The 18,416-nt window shown below is 49.8% G+C and overlaps 1 protein-coding gene across 4 annotated transcripts; it reads left to right on the top strand.

Annotated features, from left to right (window-relative positions):
• The first annotated feature begins 5,460 nt into the window (after positions 1-5,460).
• LOC101556410 (butyrophilin subfamily 2 member A2-like) lies at positions 5,461-17,304 on the top strand. 4 transcript variants are annotated; one of them, XM_055128892.1, is made up of 8 exons: positions 5,461-5,655; positions 6,061-6,182; positions 8,020-8,367; positions 10,150-10,431; positions 12,622-12,807; positions 13,197-13,217; positions 13,313-13,339; positions 15,446-17,304. In XM_055128892.1, the coding sequence occupies exons 2-8, from the start codon at positions 6,104-6,106 to the stop codon at positions 16,066-16,068; spliced, it is 1,566 nt and encodes a 521-aa protein (XP_054984867.1). In that variant the 5' UTR covers positions 5,461-5,655; positions 6,061-6,103; the 3' UTR covers positions 16,069-17,304. The 4 variants fall into 4 exon arrangements, with proteins under 4 accessions (XP_054984867.1, XP_054984868.1, XP_054984866.1 ...); XM_055128893.1 differs by lacking the exons at positions 5,461-5,655; positions 6,061-6,182 and adding an exon at positions 6,278-6,359; XM_055128891.1 differs by lacking the exons at positions 5,461-5,655; positions 6,061-6,182 and having other exon boundaries at positions 7,789-8,367; positions 12,646-12,807.
• Positions 17,305-18,416: the final 1,112 nt, after the last annotated feature.

Genomic DNA, 18,416 nt, shown 5'->3' with positions numbered 1-18,416 from the left:
GCACCGCGGGAGAGCGTCGCCTGTGGAGAGTGACCTCTGACCTGGATCTCTTTGAAATGTCAGGAGGAAAGGCTGACGGGGCAGCTGTCTGGGACACAGCTATTTTCAATCTTTTTCATGCAAGGGCTCTGCTGGCTCACCCCCAGGAGGTCCTGGGAGTAAGAAGCAAGTGCTGGGGGGACGCCCTGCTTCCGGCCGGGCCTGGACGCTCCACGGTCTTGACCATCCACCGTCTGACACCTCCCACCCCGTCGGAAGCCAGTCTCCCTTGCCCGGCAGTGGCCAAACCTCTTTCAATGACACTCTGACTAAACGGTTTTGAGGTTTCTTTTCCAGTTTGTGAATTTCTCCATTTCTTTCTCTAAATTTCTTGCCATCTTGAGATATGTTAAAGTATTTTAAAATATTTCTTTTATTTGTGGCTTTCAAGCTCAGAAGGCTCAGGCGTCAGTCTATATGTGGGTGATTAAAGGCCAGGGCACAAGAATGCACTGTCAGGGGTTACTGGGCATCCCAGGGATCTTGGGGTCTCCAGGCTCGAACCCGGGAAAGCTGTATTTCTCTGTCCACTTAAAATATTTTAAAGTATTTTAAATACTTCAAGTATTTAACAGATTTTACTTCATCAGCACTGGAGTGCATTTTCTTTTCCTTTACTTGTACAAATACAGTTTTTTCTAATGAAAATTGTACACATATACATAGATTTCTACAAAGCTTCCTTTGCTTATAGTAAACATTTTATGCACTGTCTTTGATTCATAATCAAAATGGCTTTCTTTTTCTCTCTCTCTTACAAATGATGTTGCCACAAGCATCTCTGTATAAAATAATTTTGAATACTTTTTGTTACTTCTCTTTTATCAATTTGTTGTTGTTGTTGTTGTTTGGGGGTCACATTCCAGGGCTTACTCCTGGGCTCAGGGAACCATATAATGTCCTGGAGATTGACCCTGGCTTGGCCGTGTGCAAAGCCCTACCCGCTATACTATCGCTCCAGCCCCTAGTTCTGGTCAGTTCTGTAAAATCAATTCTCAAGTTGCGTTTGTCATTTGAACAAATTGTCATCCTATTCACTACATGCCCATTTCTACGCACTGCTCGCCCCACAGCGGGGCTGGGGGTTACAGGGACATTGGAACAACTCTGGCTGGGCTCAGCGATTACTGCTGGTTCTGGGATCAGGGGTAACTTCTTGGCAATTCTGGGGGAGACCCTATGTGGTAATAGGTCAACTGCATGCAACAAGTGCTTTAACTCTTGTACTATCTCTCCAGCCGCCAGATTTCTGATTAGCCACAGCCCACAATCCCTGAAGAATCTTAATACTTTGCAAAGAAAAAAATGTGAAAAGTATCAGTGTTTGGGGGGGGGGAAAGGAAATATAAAAGCCACAGAATCTCAAAGAATCGATTCGCAGTGGGTCATTTCTTCCTTCTTCTTTCTTTCTTTCTTTCTTTCTTTCTTTCTTTCTTTCTTTCTTTCTTTCTTTCTTTCTTTCTTCCTTCCTTCCTTCCTTCCTTCCTTCCTTCCTTCTTTCCTTCCTTCCTTTCTTTCTTTCTTTCTTTCTTTCTTTCTTTCTTTCTTTCTTTCTTTCTTTCTTTCTTTCTTTCTTTCTTTCTTTCTTTCTTTCTTTCTTTCTTTCTTTCTTGTCACACCCAGTGATGTACAGAGGTTATTCCTGGATCATGCACTCAGGAATTACTCCTGGCGGTGCTCAGGGGACAAATGGGAAGCTGGAAATTGAATCCAGGTTGGCCGTGTGCAAGGCAAACACCCTACCCGCTGTGCTATTGCTCCAGCCCCAGCAGTGTGTAATTTTTATTTTTCTTGTCTGTTGAGGTGTAATGCAATTCACCACCTGATTTAAATCTTCAAAATCATGTTCCTTCTGCATTTTGAGTACAAAAAAATGCCTCAGGTGTACCACCGTTGGAAGAGAAATTGAACTCCCGTATTAGACAATAATACTGTCAAATGTCACCTGGACAGAAGACAAAATGTAGAAGAACTGAAATTATAAGATAGATAAAATTTCAGAAAACAAACATTAATGATTCCTAAAACTATTTTATTACGTTTTTAGGCTATACCTGGCAATGCTCACATATTATTCCAGGCTCTCAGTGCTCAGAGTTATCACTTTAACTAAAAAATCAACAAAACCCAGGATGCTAGCACACAAAACATGTGCTCCAGCCCTTGAAGCTATCTACTGACCCCCTGAAATATTCTTAACCTGAATGATATTTTATTTGATTCAAGTCATCTGGTCATGAATCATTCTCAATACAACAGTTGAGGTCTTTGGGGAAGACATAGACAGCTGCATTAGATCCTTGGATAACAAGTGGTAATCAGTTTTTTGTTTTTTTTTTTTAATCTGAGATGAGGACTTCATTTGGTTCAAAGGCCATGTGGCCTTTGAAATGCATTTTTGCCCTTCATATTTTAACAAACGGTTGTTTAAAGTACAGTTTGCATTGATAGCGATAGCTTGTGTCCAAACAAGCTCCGTGTTTATGCAACCAAAGCAAATTTGGATTTGGTTTCTGTATGAAAGGAAAACAGTGAGGAGGGGTCAGAAGACACCCTGTTTTTGCCAGAGGAGAGCTAAGAGCACAAGCAGTGATATCTGCAATCGGGGCCCAGAGGAATTTCAGAGAATCCTTGTAGAAAACTTGTTAAGAGGACAAGTGAGAGGAAATGAATCTGGCTGGCTCTCTGTCCTAATTATCATTTCAGAGAATGGAAGACTAGGGTGGAGGGGGGGACATGGGGCAAAGGATGGAAATGTAAAAGGAGACAATGAAGCAAGTTGATCTCACTTACAGCAAGTGCTAGAAATCAAAGACTTAAAAGAGACTAATGATGAATAATTTGGCCACTTTTATTCTTAGGTTAAACTTTAATTCTAGGGGCCGGAGCGATAGTACAGCAGGTAGGACATTTGGCTTGCACGTGGCCGACCCTGGTTCGATCTCTGGCATCCCATATGGCCGCCCCAGCACTGCTAGGAGTAATTCCTGAGTGCAGAGCCAGGAGTAACCCCCGTGTATTGCTGGGTGTGACCCAAAAAGCAAAAAAAAAAAAAAAAAAGAAAAGAAAAGAAAAAGACTTTAATTCTAAGATTAAAATTCTCCCCAAACCCCAATTTGGCCACTTTAATTTTTAGGTTAAACTTTTTTTTTCTTTTTGGGTCATACCCGGTGATGCACAGGGGTCACTCCTGGCTCATGCACTCAGGAATCACTCCTGGCAGTGCTCAGGGTACCATATGGGATTCTGGGAATCGAACCCGGGTTGACTGCGTGCAAGGTAAATGCCCTAACTATCACTCCAGCCCATCTTAGGTTAAACTTTAATTCTAAGATTAAAATTCCCCAAAAACCCAATTTGACTGTATTGCTTTGGTATGGTGAAAGAGTTAAAGAAAGAGCCTCAGGCCTACTTCATCCACATGCATTTTATGAATACCCATCCCTCAAAATGTCTTTTTTTAAAAATATATATGTATATATATTTTATACTGACTATCCATGAGATAGATCATTACAAAGGTGTTCATGATTGAGTTTCAGTCATACAATGATACAACACCCGTCCCTCTACCAGTGTGTCTTTCCACCCCAATGTCCCCGTTTCCCTCCCACCATCCCCCAACACCCCACCCCAGCCTGCCTCTATGTGACGCACTTTTCTTCTTTCTCTGTCTCTCTCCTTTTCCTTTTGTGCATTATGGTTTGCAATACAGACACTAAGAGGTATCAAGTTTGTTCAGGACACTCAATGCTTTTATCAGACAGTAAGACTGGAGTAGCTTTTTAACTGAGTGGCAGCTCTGGTTGTATGGATGTGACTGCCAAAGCTTCTGAAAGTACAGGAAGGTGTGGGGGAGATAGCCCATCCTGATACAGAGAAAGTTTGGAGATTTTAGTCACAAAATCCACCTACCCGAATTTTCAGAAGATTATATCTCAGTGAGGCCTGTTTGGAGATGGTGGAGTCTGGCAGCAGTATGGTGGTGATTTTGGATTGCTGAAGCAAGCAGCTGCCAGGGACAGGCACCAGGCTGACCCGCCCCCCTCCAATTTACCCTGCTATGTTCAGCCTTACACAAATCTGAGATTAACTATGACTTTTGATCTCTTTCAATATTTACTTATTTATTTATTTGCTTTTTGGGTCACACCCGGCGATGCACAGGGGTTACTCCTGGCTCTGTACTCAGGAATTACTCCTGGCGGTGCTCAGGGGACCATATGGGATGCTGGGAATCGAACCCGGGTCAACCGCATGCAAGGCAAACGCCCTACCCGCTGTGCTATCGCTCCAGCCCCTCAAGATTTATTTAAGGGTTTCAGATGCAAGACCAATAAATGAGCTTGTATAGTTGAGCCGGAGGTAGTTTGTAGGCATGGCTCCCACATACCTAACTTTTGGCCTTTTCATTTCTCAAAAACCTTGGTCCCAAGTTGTTGGGATCCGGCCAGAGGTAATTTTGTGGTATCAGGAAGTCTGAAGGTACCATCAGTCTGCTAATGCACTCCCCTGCAGGTATAGATTGACCTGCTGGCCGCACTGCAACCCTTACCTCAAGATGTTTGGAGGCAGAATTGGTTATCTCCTGCTTCTGTGAAGGTTCTGGGGCCATATGGGATACCAAGGATCAAATCCAGGTCAGCTGGGTAAGCAAACACCCTACCTTGCTGTACTATGGCTCCAGCCCCATATGCTTTCTTACTAAGTATAAAAAGTGCCTGGATGTCTTGGCACCAGAAAACAAAAAACAAAAAACAAAAAAACAAACAAACAAACCCAACCACGTGGTGTGGGCTGCAAACCCAGGTTTACATGATGAAAGCAGCGACCGTGTGAGACGAGTTAAGACTGTATGATCTGTGGCTTTTGGTTCTTGACCAGATACCGCAGCCATCAAGAAGTTTCTCTGAGTCTCCAGAATCCCTGCAAGACCCGCAGGCTGAACTGCAATCAGCAGAGGGATGCGGCCTGTTGCCTCCCGCGGTCCTGGCTGCCCTCTTCCACCGGCACCGTGGAACCAGCCCTGGGATTGACAGAACTGTATCTAAATTTTGCGAATTGTGCTAAGGTCCCACCAGCCAGACTGAGCCGCGGTTAGGGACCCGTCGCCGGGAAATTCTGTTGGCAACTGGGCGTCTCTGGATGCACCAAATTGGAATGAGAACTCAGGGCTCGGTGGAGCTGCGGAAGATGAGGCGTCTCGAGCTCCAGGGATTCCCGGGAGGTTGCGCGGGGAGGAGGCCCGCGTGGGTCTGGTGGAAGAGGGTCGGGTCGCCGGGCAGTTTCCTCGACGTTGAGCCTGCGACGGGCGTTTTCTGCCAGTAACTGATGAGGAAGCCAGCTCAGGGCTCCTATTGGCTGGGTCACCTGCCGCCGGCCAGTCCCGGCTCTCACCCAGGCATCGACAATCTGGGGACTTCGGGGTCAGGGAGGCGCCGCGGTCCCGCGTCTCTGACATCCATGGGAGGCGAGGACAAGTTCCTTCTGCCGGTTCGGGACGGCTGCGACCGCGCCCCGGGCAGGTTGGAGGAAAAAAGGGGCAGCATCAAAGTCCGCAGCGGCGCGTGGGAGGCGGGGAGCAAGCCGAGAGCGGGCAGAGGGGAATCCTCGCAGGTAGGAAAGCGGAGGTGCAAAGGGACTGCAGCCCCCGGGGGACCCAGACGGGTCGGGGGGTGGGGGCGGCGGGGGCGAGGCCTATACAAGACGGGGTGCCCGGGGGAGAGGGTCTGCGGGATGGGCAGGCGCCTCCCGACAGGCTTCCTCGGGGCGCACCGCTTGTTCGAGGGGAGGAGGGAGAGAACGGAGGGAGGCGATGGAAAAAATATCGGGTGACAAAGCGGAGAAACTCAACGCTGACCTGAGCACTGAGCCAACGAGGGCGGAAAGCGACCTCCCGGGTCTCCCCGAGGCTGGAACTGCCGACCTAAAAGCGGGCGGTCCAAGACAAAAGTTGGGGTCCTGACCTAGATGAGAAAGGCAAGCACTGGTCCGTAGTGACCGCCCGCGTCTGTCCCGTAGGAGTGCGGTCCCCGCCTCGGCCGGGAGCTTGACTTCGGTGCTGATGGAGCCCGCTGGTCCCCCGCGTGGCTACCCGCCACACTCCCTCCTCCTCCTCCTCTGCTCGCTCCTGCAGTCGTCAGGTAGGGGTGCATGCCCTGAACCCCGTCAGCTTCTCAGAAAGGACACTCACCCCTTCATTCCGCAGAGCAGAAGAGCGAAGAGAAGTGCCCTAAACGGGTGCTCGCCCTTTCACTCTGCCCGCGTGCATTGAAATAAGACCCCTGCGGTCCAGTAGGAAAACCCTGAGGGCCGCGCGGGTGAGTGCACTGGCTATTCTCAATATTCTCAGCACTTCTTATTACATTTTAGAAAAAAAGATAGAAGGAAATATTATAAATATATATTTTTTTCTTTTTGGGTCAGACCCGGCGTTGCACAGGGGTTACTCCTGGCTCAAGCACTCAGGAATCACTCCTGGCAGTGCTCGGGGGACCATATGGGATGCTGGAGATCGAACCTGGGTGGGCCACGTGCAAGGCAAACGCCCTACCCGCTATGCTATCACTCCAGCCCCACTTTTTTTTTTTTTTTTTGCTTTTTGGGTAACACCTGGTGATGCACAGGGGTTACTCCTGGCTGGCTCTGCACTCAGGAATTGCCCCTGGCCGTGCTCAGGGGACCATATGGGATGCTGGGGTTTGAACCCAGGTCAGCCGCGTGCAAGGCAAACGCCCTACCCGCTGTGCTATCTCTCCAGCCCCCCACATTTTGTTATTTTTTAAATTATTTTTATTTGAGGTTTTGGGTCATACCCGACTGTGCTCAGGGCTTACTCCTGGCTCTGTGCTCAGGGATCATTACTGCCCATGCTCCAGGAACTCTATGGGATTGAACCCTGGTGGACCATGTGCAAGGCAGCATGTGTGGTTGCTGTAATATTTCTCCAGCCCCAGAAGTAAATGTTGCTCGTACATTTTGTTTAACCTCCAATTACTATTATTTTATACTTTTAATCAGTGTAAAAGAATGCCAGAGAAACATTTAATATTTTTTCTTTGTTTGTTTGTTTGTTTTGGGGTCACACTCAATGATGGTCAGGAACTACTTCTGGCTCTGCATTCAAGAGTTACTCCTGGTTGGGGCCGGAGCGATAGCATAGCGGGTAGGGCGTTTGCCTTGCATGCGGCCGACCCGGGTTCGATCCCCGGCATCCCATATGGTCCCCCAAGCACTGCCAGGAGTAATTCCTGAGTGCAGAGCCAGGAGTAACCCCTGAGCATCGCTGGGTGTGACCCAAAACGCAAAAAAAAAAAAAAAAAAAAAAAAAAAGAGTTACTCCTGGCAGGCTCTGGGGACCATTTGGGATGCTGGGGATTGAACTCGGGTCAGCCACATGCAAGGCAAGCATGCTACCTGCTATGCTATTGTTCCGGCCCATATTTGATATTTAACATTATTTGTCCCCCAAAATTTCGAAATTGTGTGTGGGATCTGGAGAGATAGGACCTGGGTATGATCCCCAGCATCCCTTGTGCTTCCCTGAGCACAGCTAGGTGTGCCACAAACACACACACACATGCTTACACAAATTGTGTGTGTATCTTGAATTTGCAGCACCAGAAGTAGTTGGTGGCCACCATGTTGGACTGCTCGTGTTTATAGCACCTGTTAGGCCGTGTATTGATGGGGGAACTGATGAAAATGTTTCTAAACATAAGGCCCGTTGGAGGGCTCAGTGTGTGCGCCTCAGTGTTCCCTCCTGAAACAGCAGCAGCCTCAGTAGTTCATCATCAACAGCCTCAATAATTTCTTCCGAGCCTCTGTTTGTGCCAACCAATCACAGCTGCTGGTCCTTGATGCTCAGCGCACCAGCCTTTGTGACCTTAGGAAGACTAAGTCTGTCCCCTGGAAGAGCCACCTCTGTCCTGATACTTGGTGGCTGGGGTCCTTGTCTGATTCTACCACTCTGTCGAACAGCCCAGTTTACAGTGGTGGGACCCGCGGATCCAATCCTGGTCCTGGTGGGAGAAAACATCACATTACGCTGCCACCTGTTCCCAGAGAAAAATGCCCAGGACATGGAGGTGCGCTGGTTCCGGTCTCAGTTCTCCCCCGCAGTGCTGGTGTATAAGGGCGGGCAGGAGCGGAATGAGGAGCAGATGGCAGCGTACCGAGGGAGAACCACCTTCGTGAGCGAAGACATCCAGCGCGGCCGTGTGGCACTGGTCATACATAACGTCACTGCCCATGAGAACGGCATCTACCGCTGTTATTTCCAAGAAGGCAGATCCTATGATGAGGCCGTCATGCGGGTGACGGTGGCAGGTGCGTCGTCTTATCAGGTGGGGTTCTCGGGGATAGTGACTCTCCCAACTTCAGGCTCACTGTGGATTAGCACCTATCTGCCCAAACCACCACCCCCGCCTTTTAAATTTATTTTTAATTTAATTTGAAGCACCATGAGTTACAGTTATGTTAAAGTTTCATGTGTCCAGAGTTCCGACACCACACTCAGAAAACCTCAAACATTGTTCCAACCACCCTCCCCCACCTTGTTAAGTCTAGTTCTGTGGGGCTGGAGTGATAGTACAGCAGGTAGGGTGTTTGCCTTGCATGTGGCCAACCCGGGTTCAGCCCCTGGCATCCCATATGGTCCCCCAAGCACAGCCCTGGGTAATTCCTGAGCATCTCTGGGTGTGACCCAAAAAGCAAAAAAAAAAAAAAAAAAGAAGTCCAGTTCTGTAAGCCAGTTCTGTGGAACTCCCTTTAAAGAGGGATGTGGCTTCTTTCCACCCAGGAATCAAGGCATTTTTGCTCTGTGTTCATGGAGAAGCCAGTGGTGAAACCCAGACCTTCCATATGCAAAACACACACTCAGCCATTGACTGATCTCTCTGGTCTTCATTCAACACATTTGATAAGCATTTCAAGTCACTGTTTTAGGAACTGAGAATAAATCAGTGAGTGAAATGTATCCCGTGGGGTGCTCACATTCTGGAAAGGCAGAATATCAGCAAATATCACCTTAAGGAAACTGACTTGTGTGTCAGTGTAGAGTACTATAGGGGAGACACAGCAGGAGAGGGCTGGAGGGAGCTTGGAGGGGGGGCTATGATAAATAGAATGGGAAGGAAGGCTTCTTGGAAAAGATGGCGGTTGATCAAAAACCAGGATGAGGGTATGCGTGAACCTTGTACCTCTGGGCACACTGAGGATCTAGAGGGAAATCCCATCTGACATGGGGCCTGGCATATGGGTACTTGAGAGGGCACCATGTACTTTCTCGTTCAAACTGTCCAATATGAGAGAGAAGGGCATGGTCAAGCATTGCAGAAGGCCAGCTGGAATAAATAAGGGTTGCCCAGCATAGTACAGCAGCGGCATCTTATTTCTCGATAAGCATTAATTTTACCTTTTTTTTCCAATCCCTAAATACTGATTATAGTGACAGTGACTCACTTGAATAGATAATTTCATTAAAGCATCAAGATTTTTCTAATACATTATGTTGTCAAGAGAGTACCAGGGCTGGAGCAAAAGTCCGGCAGGTAGGGCACTAGCTTGGACATGGCCAACCCAGGTTTGATCCCCTGATCCCTGCCAGTAGTCATCTTGAATGCAGAAGAACCAGGAGTAAATCTTGAGCATCGCTGGGTTTGGCCCAATCATCAGCAACTTAGGATGGTCAGAGAGCTGTGGTGTGAAACTCTAAACAGGATCCAGCATCTGGAGGTCAGAAGTTTCTTAAGATCTTGCCAGCCTGACAGGTTTCTGTCTTGGTTATTAACCCTAGAGCTTCAGGAAACTAAAGCAACTCTCTTCCCTTGGGGTGACCCTTTAAGAATGAGTTTTCTGGGGCCAGAGAGATATCACAGGGGTTAAGGGACTTGCCTTGCATTTGTCAACCCCAGCTTGAACACAGTCCTCTGAGTACCTCCAGGGCTCAGTCAGTCCTGAGTTAAGAGCCAAAAATAGTCCCTGACCATCTGTGGTCAGGCCCAGCCCCTCCTCCCGCCACCACACACACAGAGAGAACGGTTTCTGCAAGATCCTTTGGCTAAGACACCATTGCTGTTCCTTCTAACTCAGCCCTGGTCTCTGCTGCAGGGCTGGGCTCCCCGCCCCTCATTGAGATGCAGGTGCTGGAGGATGGGGGCATCTGGCTGGAGTGCACATCTGGAGGCTGGTACCCGGAGCCCCGCGCAGTGTGGCGGGACCCCTATGGGGAAGTCGTGCAGGCCCTGGAGGAGGCTTACGTTGTGGACACAGATGGCCTCTTCACCGTCACCCTGGCCGTGATCATCAGAGACTGCACTGTGAGGAACATGTCCTGCGCGGTCAACAACACCCTGCTCGGCCAGGAGGAGGAAAGTGTGATCTTCATTCCCGGTGAGTTCTCTGTGCTCCGGAGCCTCCTGTGTGGGGTTGGTCCTCGGCAGGTACCAGAACTGGAGTGAGAACGAGGAGGAAGGGGTGTGGGTGGAAGGGTCCCAGACTCAGCAGAGCTGAAGCTTCTATCCTGTCACTGGAGAAATCAAATGCACTTGACCCAGGACCATGGACCCCTGAGCTGCTGAAAATCTGCAGCCCCACCCACACTACATCCAGTGGCCATACAAATCCCCAGATGTACAGATTATAGCTGACCCTGTCTCTGAGGGTGGTACCAGTTGACTAGCCAACAGTGGATTCAACAGACACCCATGGTTGGTTAAATCCATGACTATGAAATAAATTGGAATCAGATCCAGAATCCACATATAGGAAACCTAAAGCTTTGCCTGTAAGTGGAACTTCTCAGTGCTTCAAACTCATGTTCAAAGGATAAATTACAGCCCAGAACACACAATAAGCCTGGAGTAATAGTACAGCGTCTGCTTTGGAGCAAGTAGAGCGCGTGTCTTGCGTGCAGCTGACCTGGGTTCAATCCCCGGCATCCCATAAGGTCCTCTGAGCACCTCCAGGAGTATTTATTGAGTGCAGAGCCAGGAGTAACCCCCAAGCACTGCCTGGTCATGGCCCTGACCACTGCTGGGTGTGACCTAAAAACAAAAAACAAAACAAACAAAAAACCAACTCCAAACCTAGTAGGCACCTATTCTTTGAGGGTGAATCTGATAGTTTTTCCTCCCCCACTCCCCCTATGGGTCTTACCCTGTAGCAATTCTTAAGCATTTAGAATATTCATAAAACGTGAAGTGTGGTACGGATGAGTGACTTTCCACACCCCCGGTGCTCCCTCTGAAGCCTGTTCCTACCCCGGGACCTTCCAAGGGGCTCAACTGTGGCAGTTTCTTTCCATTGACTCTCATCAATTCATTGAACAGACACTGAACAAGCATCGCCTAGGTCCAAGGCACCATTGCAGAAACCAAAGGCAAATGGCTAAGCAAAGTACCCAAGGGACCCCCCCTTCCTGGGGCTTCTGTTCTAGAGTGACCAGAGCCATCGATGAAGGAATGAAAATGAAGAGTGATTAATGACATGGCAGAGTAGATTCATGGGGATGAGCACTATGGAAATGATTGATGAGGGGAGGAGAGAGGAAGAACCAGTGGCCTGGAGGGGTTGAACAGGTGTTGGGGAACAGTTTTCCCCAACATGCCCAGACACATTGCACGCCGGGTTTGGGCAGACGCAGGGCGAAGGATGCCAAGTGCACAGAGAAACTTCTGAAGACGGCTGATGGCCACTCACTTCATTGCCAACTAGACACCTGTATTATAGAGGATGGTCTTAAGAGGTTAAGAGGGCTTAAGAGGATGGTCCAATCACATAAAGTTTAGCATCACTGACCTATCACCTTTCCCACTCTGCCCCTGCCCAATCCCAATTAAGGCTAGATGCTGCAGTTAGGAATGCAGTTAGGTGACAGTTCTTGGGGGATGAGACCAAACATCAGATTCCTGGTGCTTGTAAAATGCGCTACTGGGTCACTGTGCAGGGACAGGTCTTATCTGCTATGCAGGGACAGATCTTATCAGCTCTGGTGCCTGTTGCATGCTCCACAAACAGGAGGGTCAGGGAAGGACTCACTAAAAAGATGGGGATGAGGGAGCAGGCTGGGGAGCAGGAGCAGCACGTGCAAAGGGCCTGCAGAGGAGCGTGTCTGGCAGTTTCACGGAACCCCAAGAGGCAGGGACGGCTGGGATGGATGGAGTGCGGGAAGAGTGGAGGAAATAAGTTCTGAGAGCGTGGGTCCGTTCAGAAGGGCACTGTTGCCCCTTGGCTGTGCTTCTGAGTGAGGCAGAAGACACTGAGGGTTTGGAGCCAACGCCATGGTCTGGTGTAGGCAGCTCTGCTGAGCGTCTGGGCAGAAAGACTTGCAGGCGGAGCGGTGACAGCTGTGCTGTGGTGACTGCAGCTAACCGGCGAGCTTTCCTCCCCCCCATTCCTCTCCAGGCGGATTCCAGTGTTTCTGCTTTTCTCTCTCCCGGGCCTCCATCCCGCCCCCAACCTGGACAATCTCTGTGAGGCACACCAGGTAGAAGCAAACTCTTTTGCTCTACTAGGGGCTTCTGGGGGAGAAGCGGAGAGGACCCCCAGAGCTCTTCATTCTGACTCAGTTCCTCCCTCAAGGGGCTTCCCTGGCTCCCCTTCCAGAGCCTGTGGTTCCCAGCACCTCCTCCTGGACGCCCGCCCTGCTGGCCGCCCTACCGGCTCTGCTGCTGCTCAGCGCCGCCAGCATCTGCCTCATCAAGAAACTCCACAAGGACAAAGAGCCCATGGAAAAGGAGGGGGAAAGTGAAGAGACGGATGATGCAGGTAAGGACCCGAGGGGGCGACGGTGTGGAGAGAAAGAGAGAACAAACATCAAGGCAGAAGAGTAGGACAGTTCCCTGTCATCCCAGGGGACACAGCTGGGACAGCTGGAAGCCTGGAAGCAGCAGCCAGGCCCTGGCCCCCTCCTGGCTTAGCAGCTCTGCCTGGGGGCTTGCCTTCAGAGCAACCCAGACAAGGACTGAGCGTCCCAGCCGCTGGCCACTTGTCACTCCTGGTATCATGACAGTTCCCTAGACGCAGGGGAGAGGGGTGGGCTTCACAGGAAAGGCCAGGTCTTCATCCTCTGATACAAGCTCAGGTTCTCTGCTATTGAGGACATTCATTCATTTCTGGGTTTTAGTTTTTGTCTTTTTTTTTTTTTTTCCCTGCAGAGCAACTTCAAGAGGAACTGCGTAAGTTGACCGTTTCCTGAGTGAGTCCACGCACAGTTTGTGCCCTGCTCCGCTGGCCGTTTTCTGACGAAGCCCCCCTCTCTGTCTCATTGCAGGCTGGAGAAGAACCCTCTTAAACGCTGGTGAGTGCCCCCGACACGCCCTCAGTCCTGAGCTTTCTCCCTAGCCAGCCAACGGGACTATTAGCATGGATGGCAAAGGGTGCCAGCTGGCAGGGGGCCGCAAGGGATGGTTCATCCGCAGAAACTTTCCCAGTGGTGAATCTTAGCGCTTCAGGCAGGGAATCGCTGAGGCTTCCAGTCAGCTGAGAGGCTTCCTTTCCACCAGCCTTTCGTTTCTCAGAATAATTGAATCTCAGGTCTACCTTACACAGTGACTTCTCCCAAAGGTCACATTTTTGTAGTTGTTGCTCTTGGGATCCTGGATTATTTGAAAGAAGACAATAAAGGCTTGGCTGTTTGTGACCTGGGAGATGTTAGACCCCACACAGCTGAAGAGCCTAGTGCAGGGAGAAGCAAGTAGCTTCCCGAAGGCTGTCTCGGGATGTCCCGCTAGGTGAGGGGAACTGCACTGACCTGACAGGATCACAAGTATACTCTGTGTCTGAGCCAGAACCGGAAGGGCTTGTGCAAACAGGAGAGCACAGGAGCCTCTGGTCTCTCCTGCTAAGCACATTCTAGCATCAGATTCATCATCTATCATCAGGGCTGGAGCAATAGGACAGTGGGTAGGGCATTTGCCTTGCATGTGGCCGACCCAGGTTCGATCCACAGCATCCCATATAGTCCCCCCCATAATTCCTGAGTGCAGAGCCAGGAGTAACCCCTGAGCATCACTGGGTGTGACCCCAAAAGAAAAAGAATATGATTTCAACACAATACAATGTAGATTGGGTAGTAATAACTGCAGCGGAAAGGGGTTCGAGCAGCATACCCTCTGCAGGGAGCCCAGGGCTGTGGGTGCTAGACTAGGTTGTTGAGGCAAACCCAGATGGAGATGGTTCTTTCCACCTTGTTCCCGGAAATCCTCTCTCACATCAGGTTGGCTTTAGGGGACAACTATCCTTTTTATATTTTTTAGATTTATTTTTATATTAATTATAATAGGACCTACTTATGCAACCTTCATTGTGTCACAGGAACTAGAAATTTTGCACTGATTATTTCAATATTCTTTTTAAACATTTTTACAGTTGAATCACTATAAGATACGCAGTTACAAAGTTGGTCATGTTTGGGGTTCAGTCATAAGATGTTCCGATACCTGTCCTTTCACCAGTGTACATTTCCCACCACCAATGTCCAGTTTCTCCCCCACTACCATGACAACTGTCCTTTTAATATTAAAACAATTTTTATTTGGTTGGTTTGGGGACGGACTGGAGCGATAGCACAGCAGGTAGGGTATTTATTTGCCTTGCACATGGCTGGCCCAGGTTCGATTCCTCTGTCCCTCTCGGAGAGCCCGGCAAGCTACTGAGAGTATCCCGCCCACACGGCAGAGCCTGGCAAGCTACCCGTGGCGTATTCAACATGCCCAAAACAGTAACAACAAGTCTCATAATGGAGATGTTACTGGTGCCCGCTCGAACAAATAAATGAACAACGGGATGACAGTGCTACAGTGCTACAGTGGTTTGGGGACCACACCTGGCTTGCTGAGGGCTTACTCCTGATTCTGCTTGGGGGCCATTCCTGAAAATGTTCAGGGCACCACATCAAACAGGGGTCAGCTGCATGCAAGGCAAGCACCTTAACCCCTGTCCTATCTCTTTGGCCCTGTGCTTTTAAAAGATCTTTTGAAGAGTGCCCTTAGTTATTTAAGCCCATTGTCACCTGGTTCAAGCAGAGCCCAGAGGACCAGTGAAAGTAACCTGGAATCTGGAAAATGAGCAATTAGCCTTCATGCTTCCTTGGGAGAATAGGAAGCTTAAACCAAACTTAGTGTGTTTCTAACTAAAAAAGAGAAAAAAGAGAAGGTGGGAAGAAAATTGAGAGAAAGTGGGAGCCATTTATTTCAGCTCATTTGCTAAGCTGGCTCCGTCCCCTAGAACCTGGCTTATCCCGACCTGCGACCACGCTCTTGGCACACAGTGTAGCCTCGGTGATTCTGACGGGCCTGCCGGGGATCTGTGGAAAGGTCACCCCGCTGGTGTTCCGGGGCCTCTGCGGGCACTGGAATGGCACTTTCTCCCGAGACTCCAGTCTAAACCCGAGACTTCTCCGCAGCTGATGTGCTCCTGGACCCAGACACGGCGCACCCCGAGCTCTTCCTGTCAGAGGACCGGAGAAGCGTGAGACGGGGCCCCGGCAGGCAGAGCGTCCCTGACAACCCGGAGAGATTCGACTGCAGGCCTTGCGTCCTGGGCCGGGAGAGCTTCTCCTCAGGGAGGCATTACTGGGAGGTGGAGGTGGAGAATGTGATGGTGTGGGCCGTGGGGGTTTGCAGAGACGGCGTCGAGAGGAAAGGAGAGGCCCTGCTGGTCCCTCAGAACGGCTTCTGGACCCTGGAGATGTTCGAAGGTCAGTACCGGGTCCTGTCCTCTCCCGAGAGGATTCTCCCGCTGAGAGAGCGCCTCCGCCGGGTGGCCGTCTTCCTCGACTACGAGTCTGGAGATGTCTCCTTCTACAACATGCGGGACCGGTCGCACCTCTACACGTGTCCCCGCGCGCGCTTCTCTGGGCCCCTGAGGCCCTTCTTCCGGCTGGGGTCTGATGACAGTCCCCTCTTCATCTGTCCGGCCTTCACTGGGGCCCAGGGCGTCACCGTGCCGGAGACGGGCCTGATCCTTTATAGAACTGGGACTCAGCACGAATCTCAGGCCCAGTTCCTCAGTCCGAGAGTCCGGTAGGGTCTCCCCGACGGCGGCACGACAGGGCACAGCACCCCTGGAAGCAACCGGCCCTCCCCTCTGGTCACATCAGAGACCCTCCCCCAGAGGTCTCCCCGATGCGGGCGCCAGCCCCGGTCTCCCTCATTAGGCTGCTGTGAGTCTGTCATTTGCCTGAGCTGGGGGCAGGATCGGGACCCGGGAACAAGAGGGCGGCCACCCACCGCCAGCCTTGAGGAAAGTGTGAGAAGTGACACAGTCAACCTGACGTCAGAGAGATGGCAACAGGAAACACTGGTATGGATGGAGGGGTGGGAAGATGGAAGTCGGCGGGATAAGCACAGTGGAGGTCAGAGATAGAAGCAGCTAGAATAGTGGGCAAGGCTACGGCTGTGGTCAAGCTCCTTCTTGACTGAGCCACGTGGGGGTCCCGGGAGCTGAGGATCATTTCTAGTCACCACCCCGGGATTTGCAGGCCACAGGCAAGCTTCCAGACTGAGAACTGAGCTGGAGAAAGGGCGAGGACGGAGCTGGGCCTGGTGGGGCCCATCTGGACCCACAACCAAGCATCAGGCAAGGCCAAACTCAGGTACTGGGCTTCACGTGGGGTTAAGGTCCCAGCTGGGCAGTGAGTCCTCAACCACGTGGACTCCCCAAGGTTGGGGTTCAGTGGGAACAACAGCAGTTCCCAGCTTTGGGGACTTAGGATGCCCTTAGATACTTAAGGAGTTAAATATCCTAAGTGAAATGCTGGGATACTATTATAAGTATTATATTCTTATACTGTTATAAGCTGAGGACCCAGAGACCTTTTGTTTCTTTGGGTCATATCTGTCAATATTTATGCTCTAGGAGATTAAGAGGGAGATATTTAGATTTTACTATATTTATATTTAAATAAATAATATACCATTTACAGATATATTCATAATATATATTATATATTATATGTTTTGTGAAAAATCACCATTGTTTTCACATGCAAAATAAATCTTGTGAAGAACTGGGACATTTTAAACATTTAGATCCTCATTGCTACCTCCACGTGTCATGCTAGTGTGCATGCTTTGGTGCAGGAAGACCAGGTTCAATCCTTGATTCAAAATCCCACCCCTCACCTCCACCACCCCTGCCATCCTCCACTCCCACCCCGTCCCCGATGTCCCTAAGCGATGAACCGAGAGTAGTATCACTGGGTTAGCCTCCAAAACAAACTGAAAATCCAAAGTTTTGTTACCATAGGGTATGGAAGAACACATTCTGCAAAGCTTTAGGACACTGAAGTAGTTTATTTAATAGTATGGGAGGTCAGGTTTTGTTTTGTTTTTTTTTTTTTTTGCTTTTTGGGTCACACCCAGCGATGCTCAGGGGTTACTCCTGGCTTTGCACTCAGGAACTACTCCTGGCGGTGCTTGGGGGACCATATGGGATGCCGGGGATCGAACCCGGGTCGGCCGCGTGCAAGGCAAACGCCCTACCCGCTGTGCTATCGCTCCGGCCCAGGTCAGGTTTTGAGTGTGTGTGTGTGTGTGTGTGTGTGTGTGTGTGTGTGTGTGCGCTTGTGTCTGTGTCTGTGTCTGTGCGTGTGTGCGCGTGTGGGGGGGTGTATGTGTATGTGCTGTTGTTTTTGGAACTGTTGTTAGGATATGATTTGGCTGGCTCTTAATGAAAAGCACCAGACAGCAAGTGACAAAGCAGTGTGTCCAGCTTTGACAAGTGGCAACTCCAGTGTTTCAGAGAATTCCATCAATGCTTGAGTTTGTCTTTTAATTTCCAAAAACACTTTCACGTAAAGCGGAAATGAATGGATTCAAGTACCATGAAGAGGCCCCTGCATTCAGAGCAAAATTGGGGAATGGACAGGCAGGAGACCTACGTGGGAGCCGGTCAGCCCGGACAGCGTATCACAGTACTGAGACTCAACAGGAACCAGGAACCAACCTTACTGAAAACCAAGCTCCAATGAGCAAAAAGTCACAAGTATGCGTGTGTGTGTGTGTGTGTGTGTGTGTGTGTTTATGTTAATTCCGTCTTCACAGAAGTATTTCTCATTAGCATTGAAAACTATTTAGTTTTTACTTTATTTATTTGGTGCAGGAAGTTGGACCACACCTGATAGTGCTCAGGGGCTACTCCTTGCTCTGTGCTGGGGACTGAACTGGAATCAGTCACATGCATGACAAGCACATTAATTTCTGTACCTTCTCTCAGGCCCATAAAAATTTAATTCGGGGGGGCTGGAGCGATAGCACAGCGGGTAAGGCGTTTGCCTTGCATACGGCCGACCAGAGTTTGATTCCCAACATCCCACATGGTCCCCCAAGCACCTCCAGGGGTAATTCTTGAGTGCAGAGCCAGGAGTGACCCCT

Source organism: Sorex araneus, chromosome 2 (assembly GCF_027595985.1).
Source record: "Sorex araneus isolate mSorAra2 chromosome 2, mSorAra2.pri, whole genome shotgun sequence".
In the NCBI taxonomy this organism is placed as follows: Eukaryota; Metazoa; Chordata; class Mammalia; order Eulipotyphla; family Soricidae; genus Sorex; species Sorex araneus.
The sequence above is the reverse complement of the archived record's forward strand: the minus strand, read 5'-3'. Positions and strand labels throughout refer to the sequence as shown.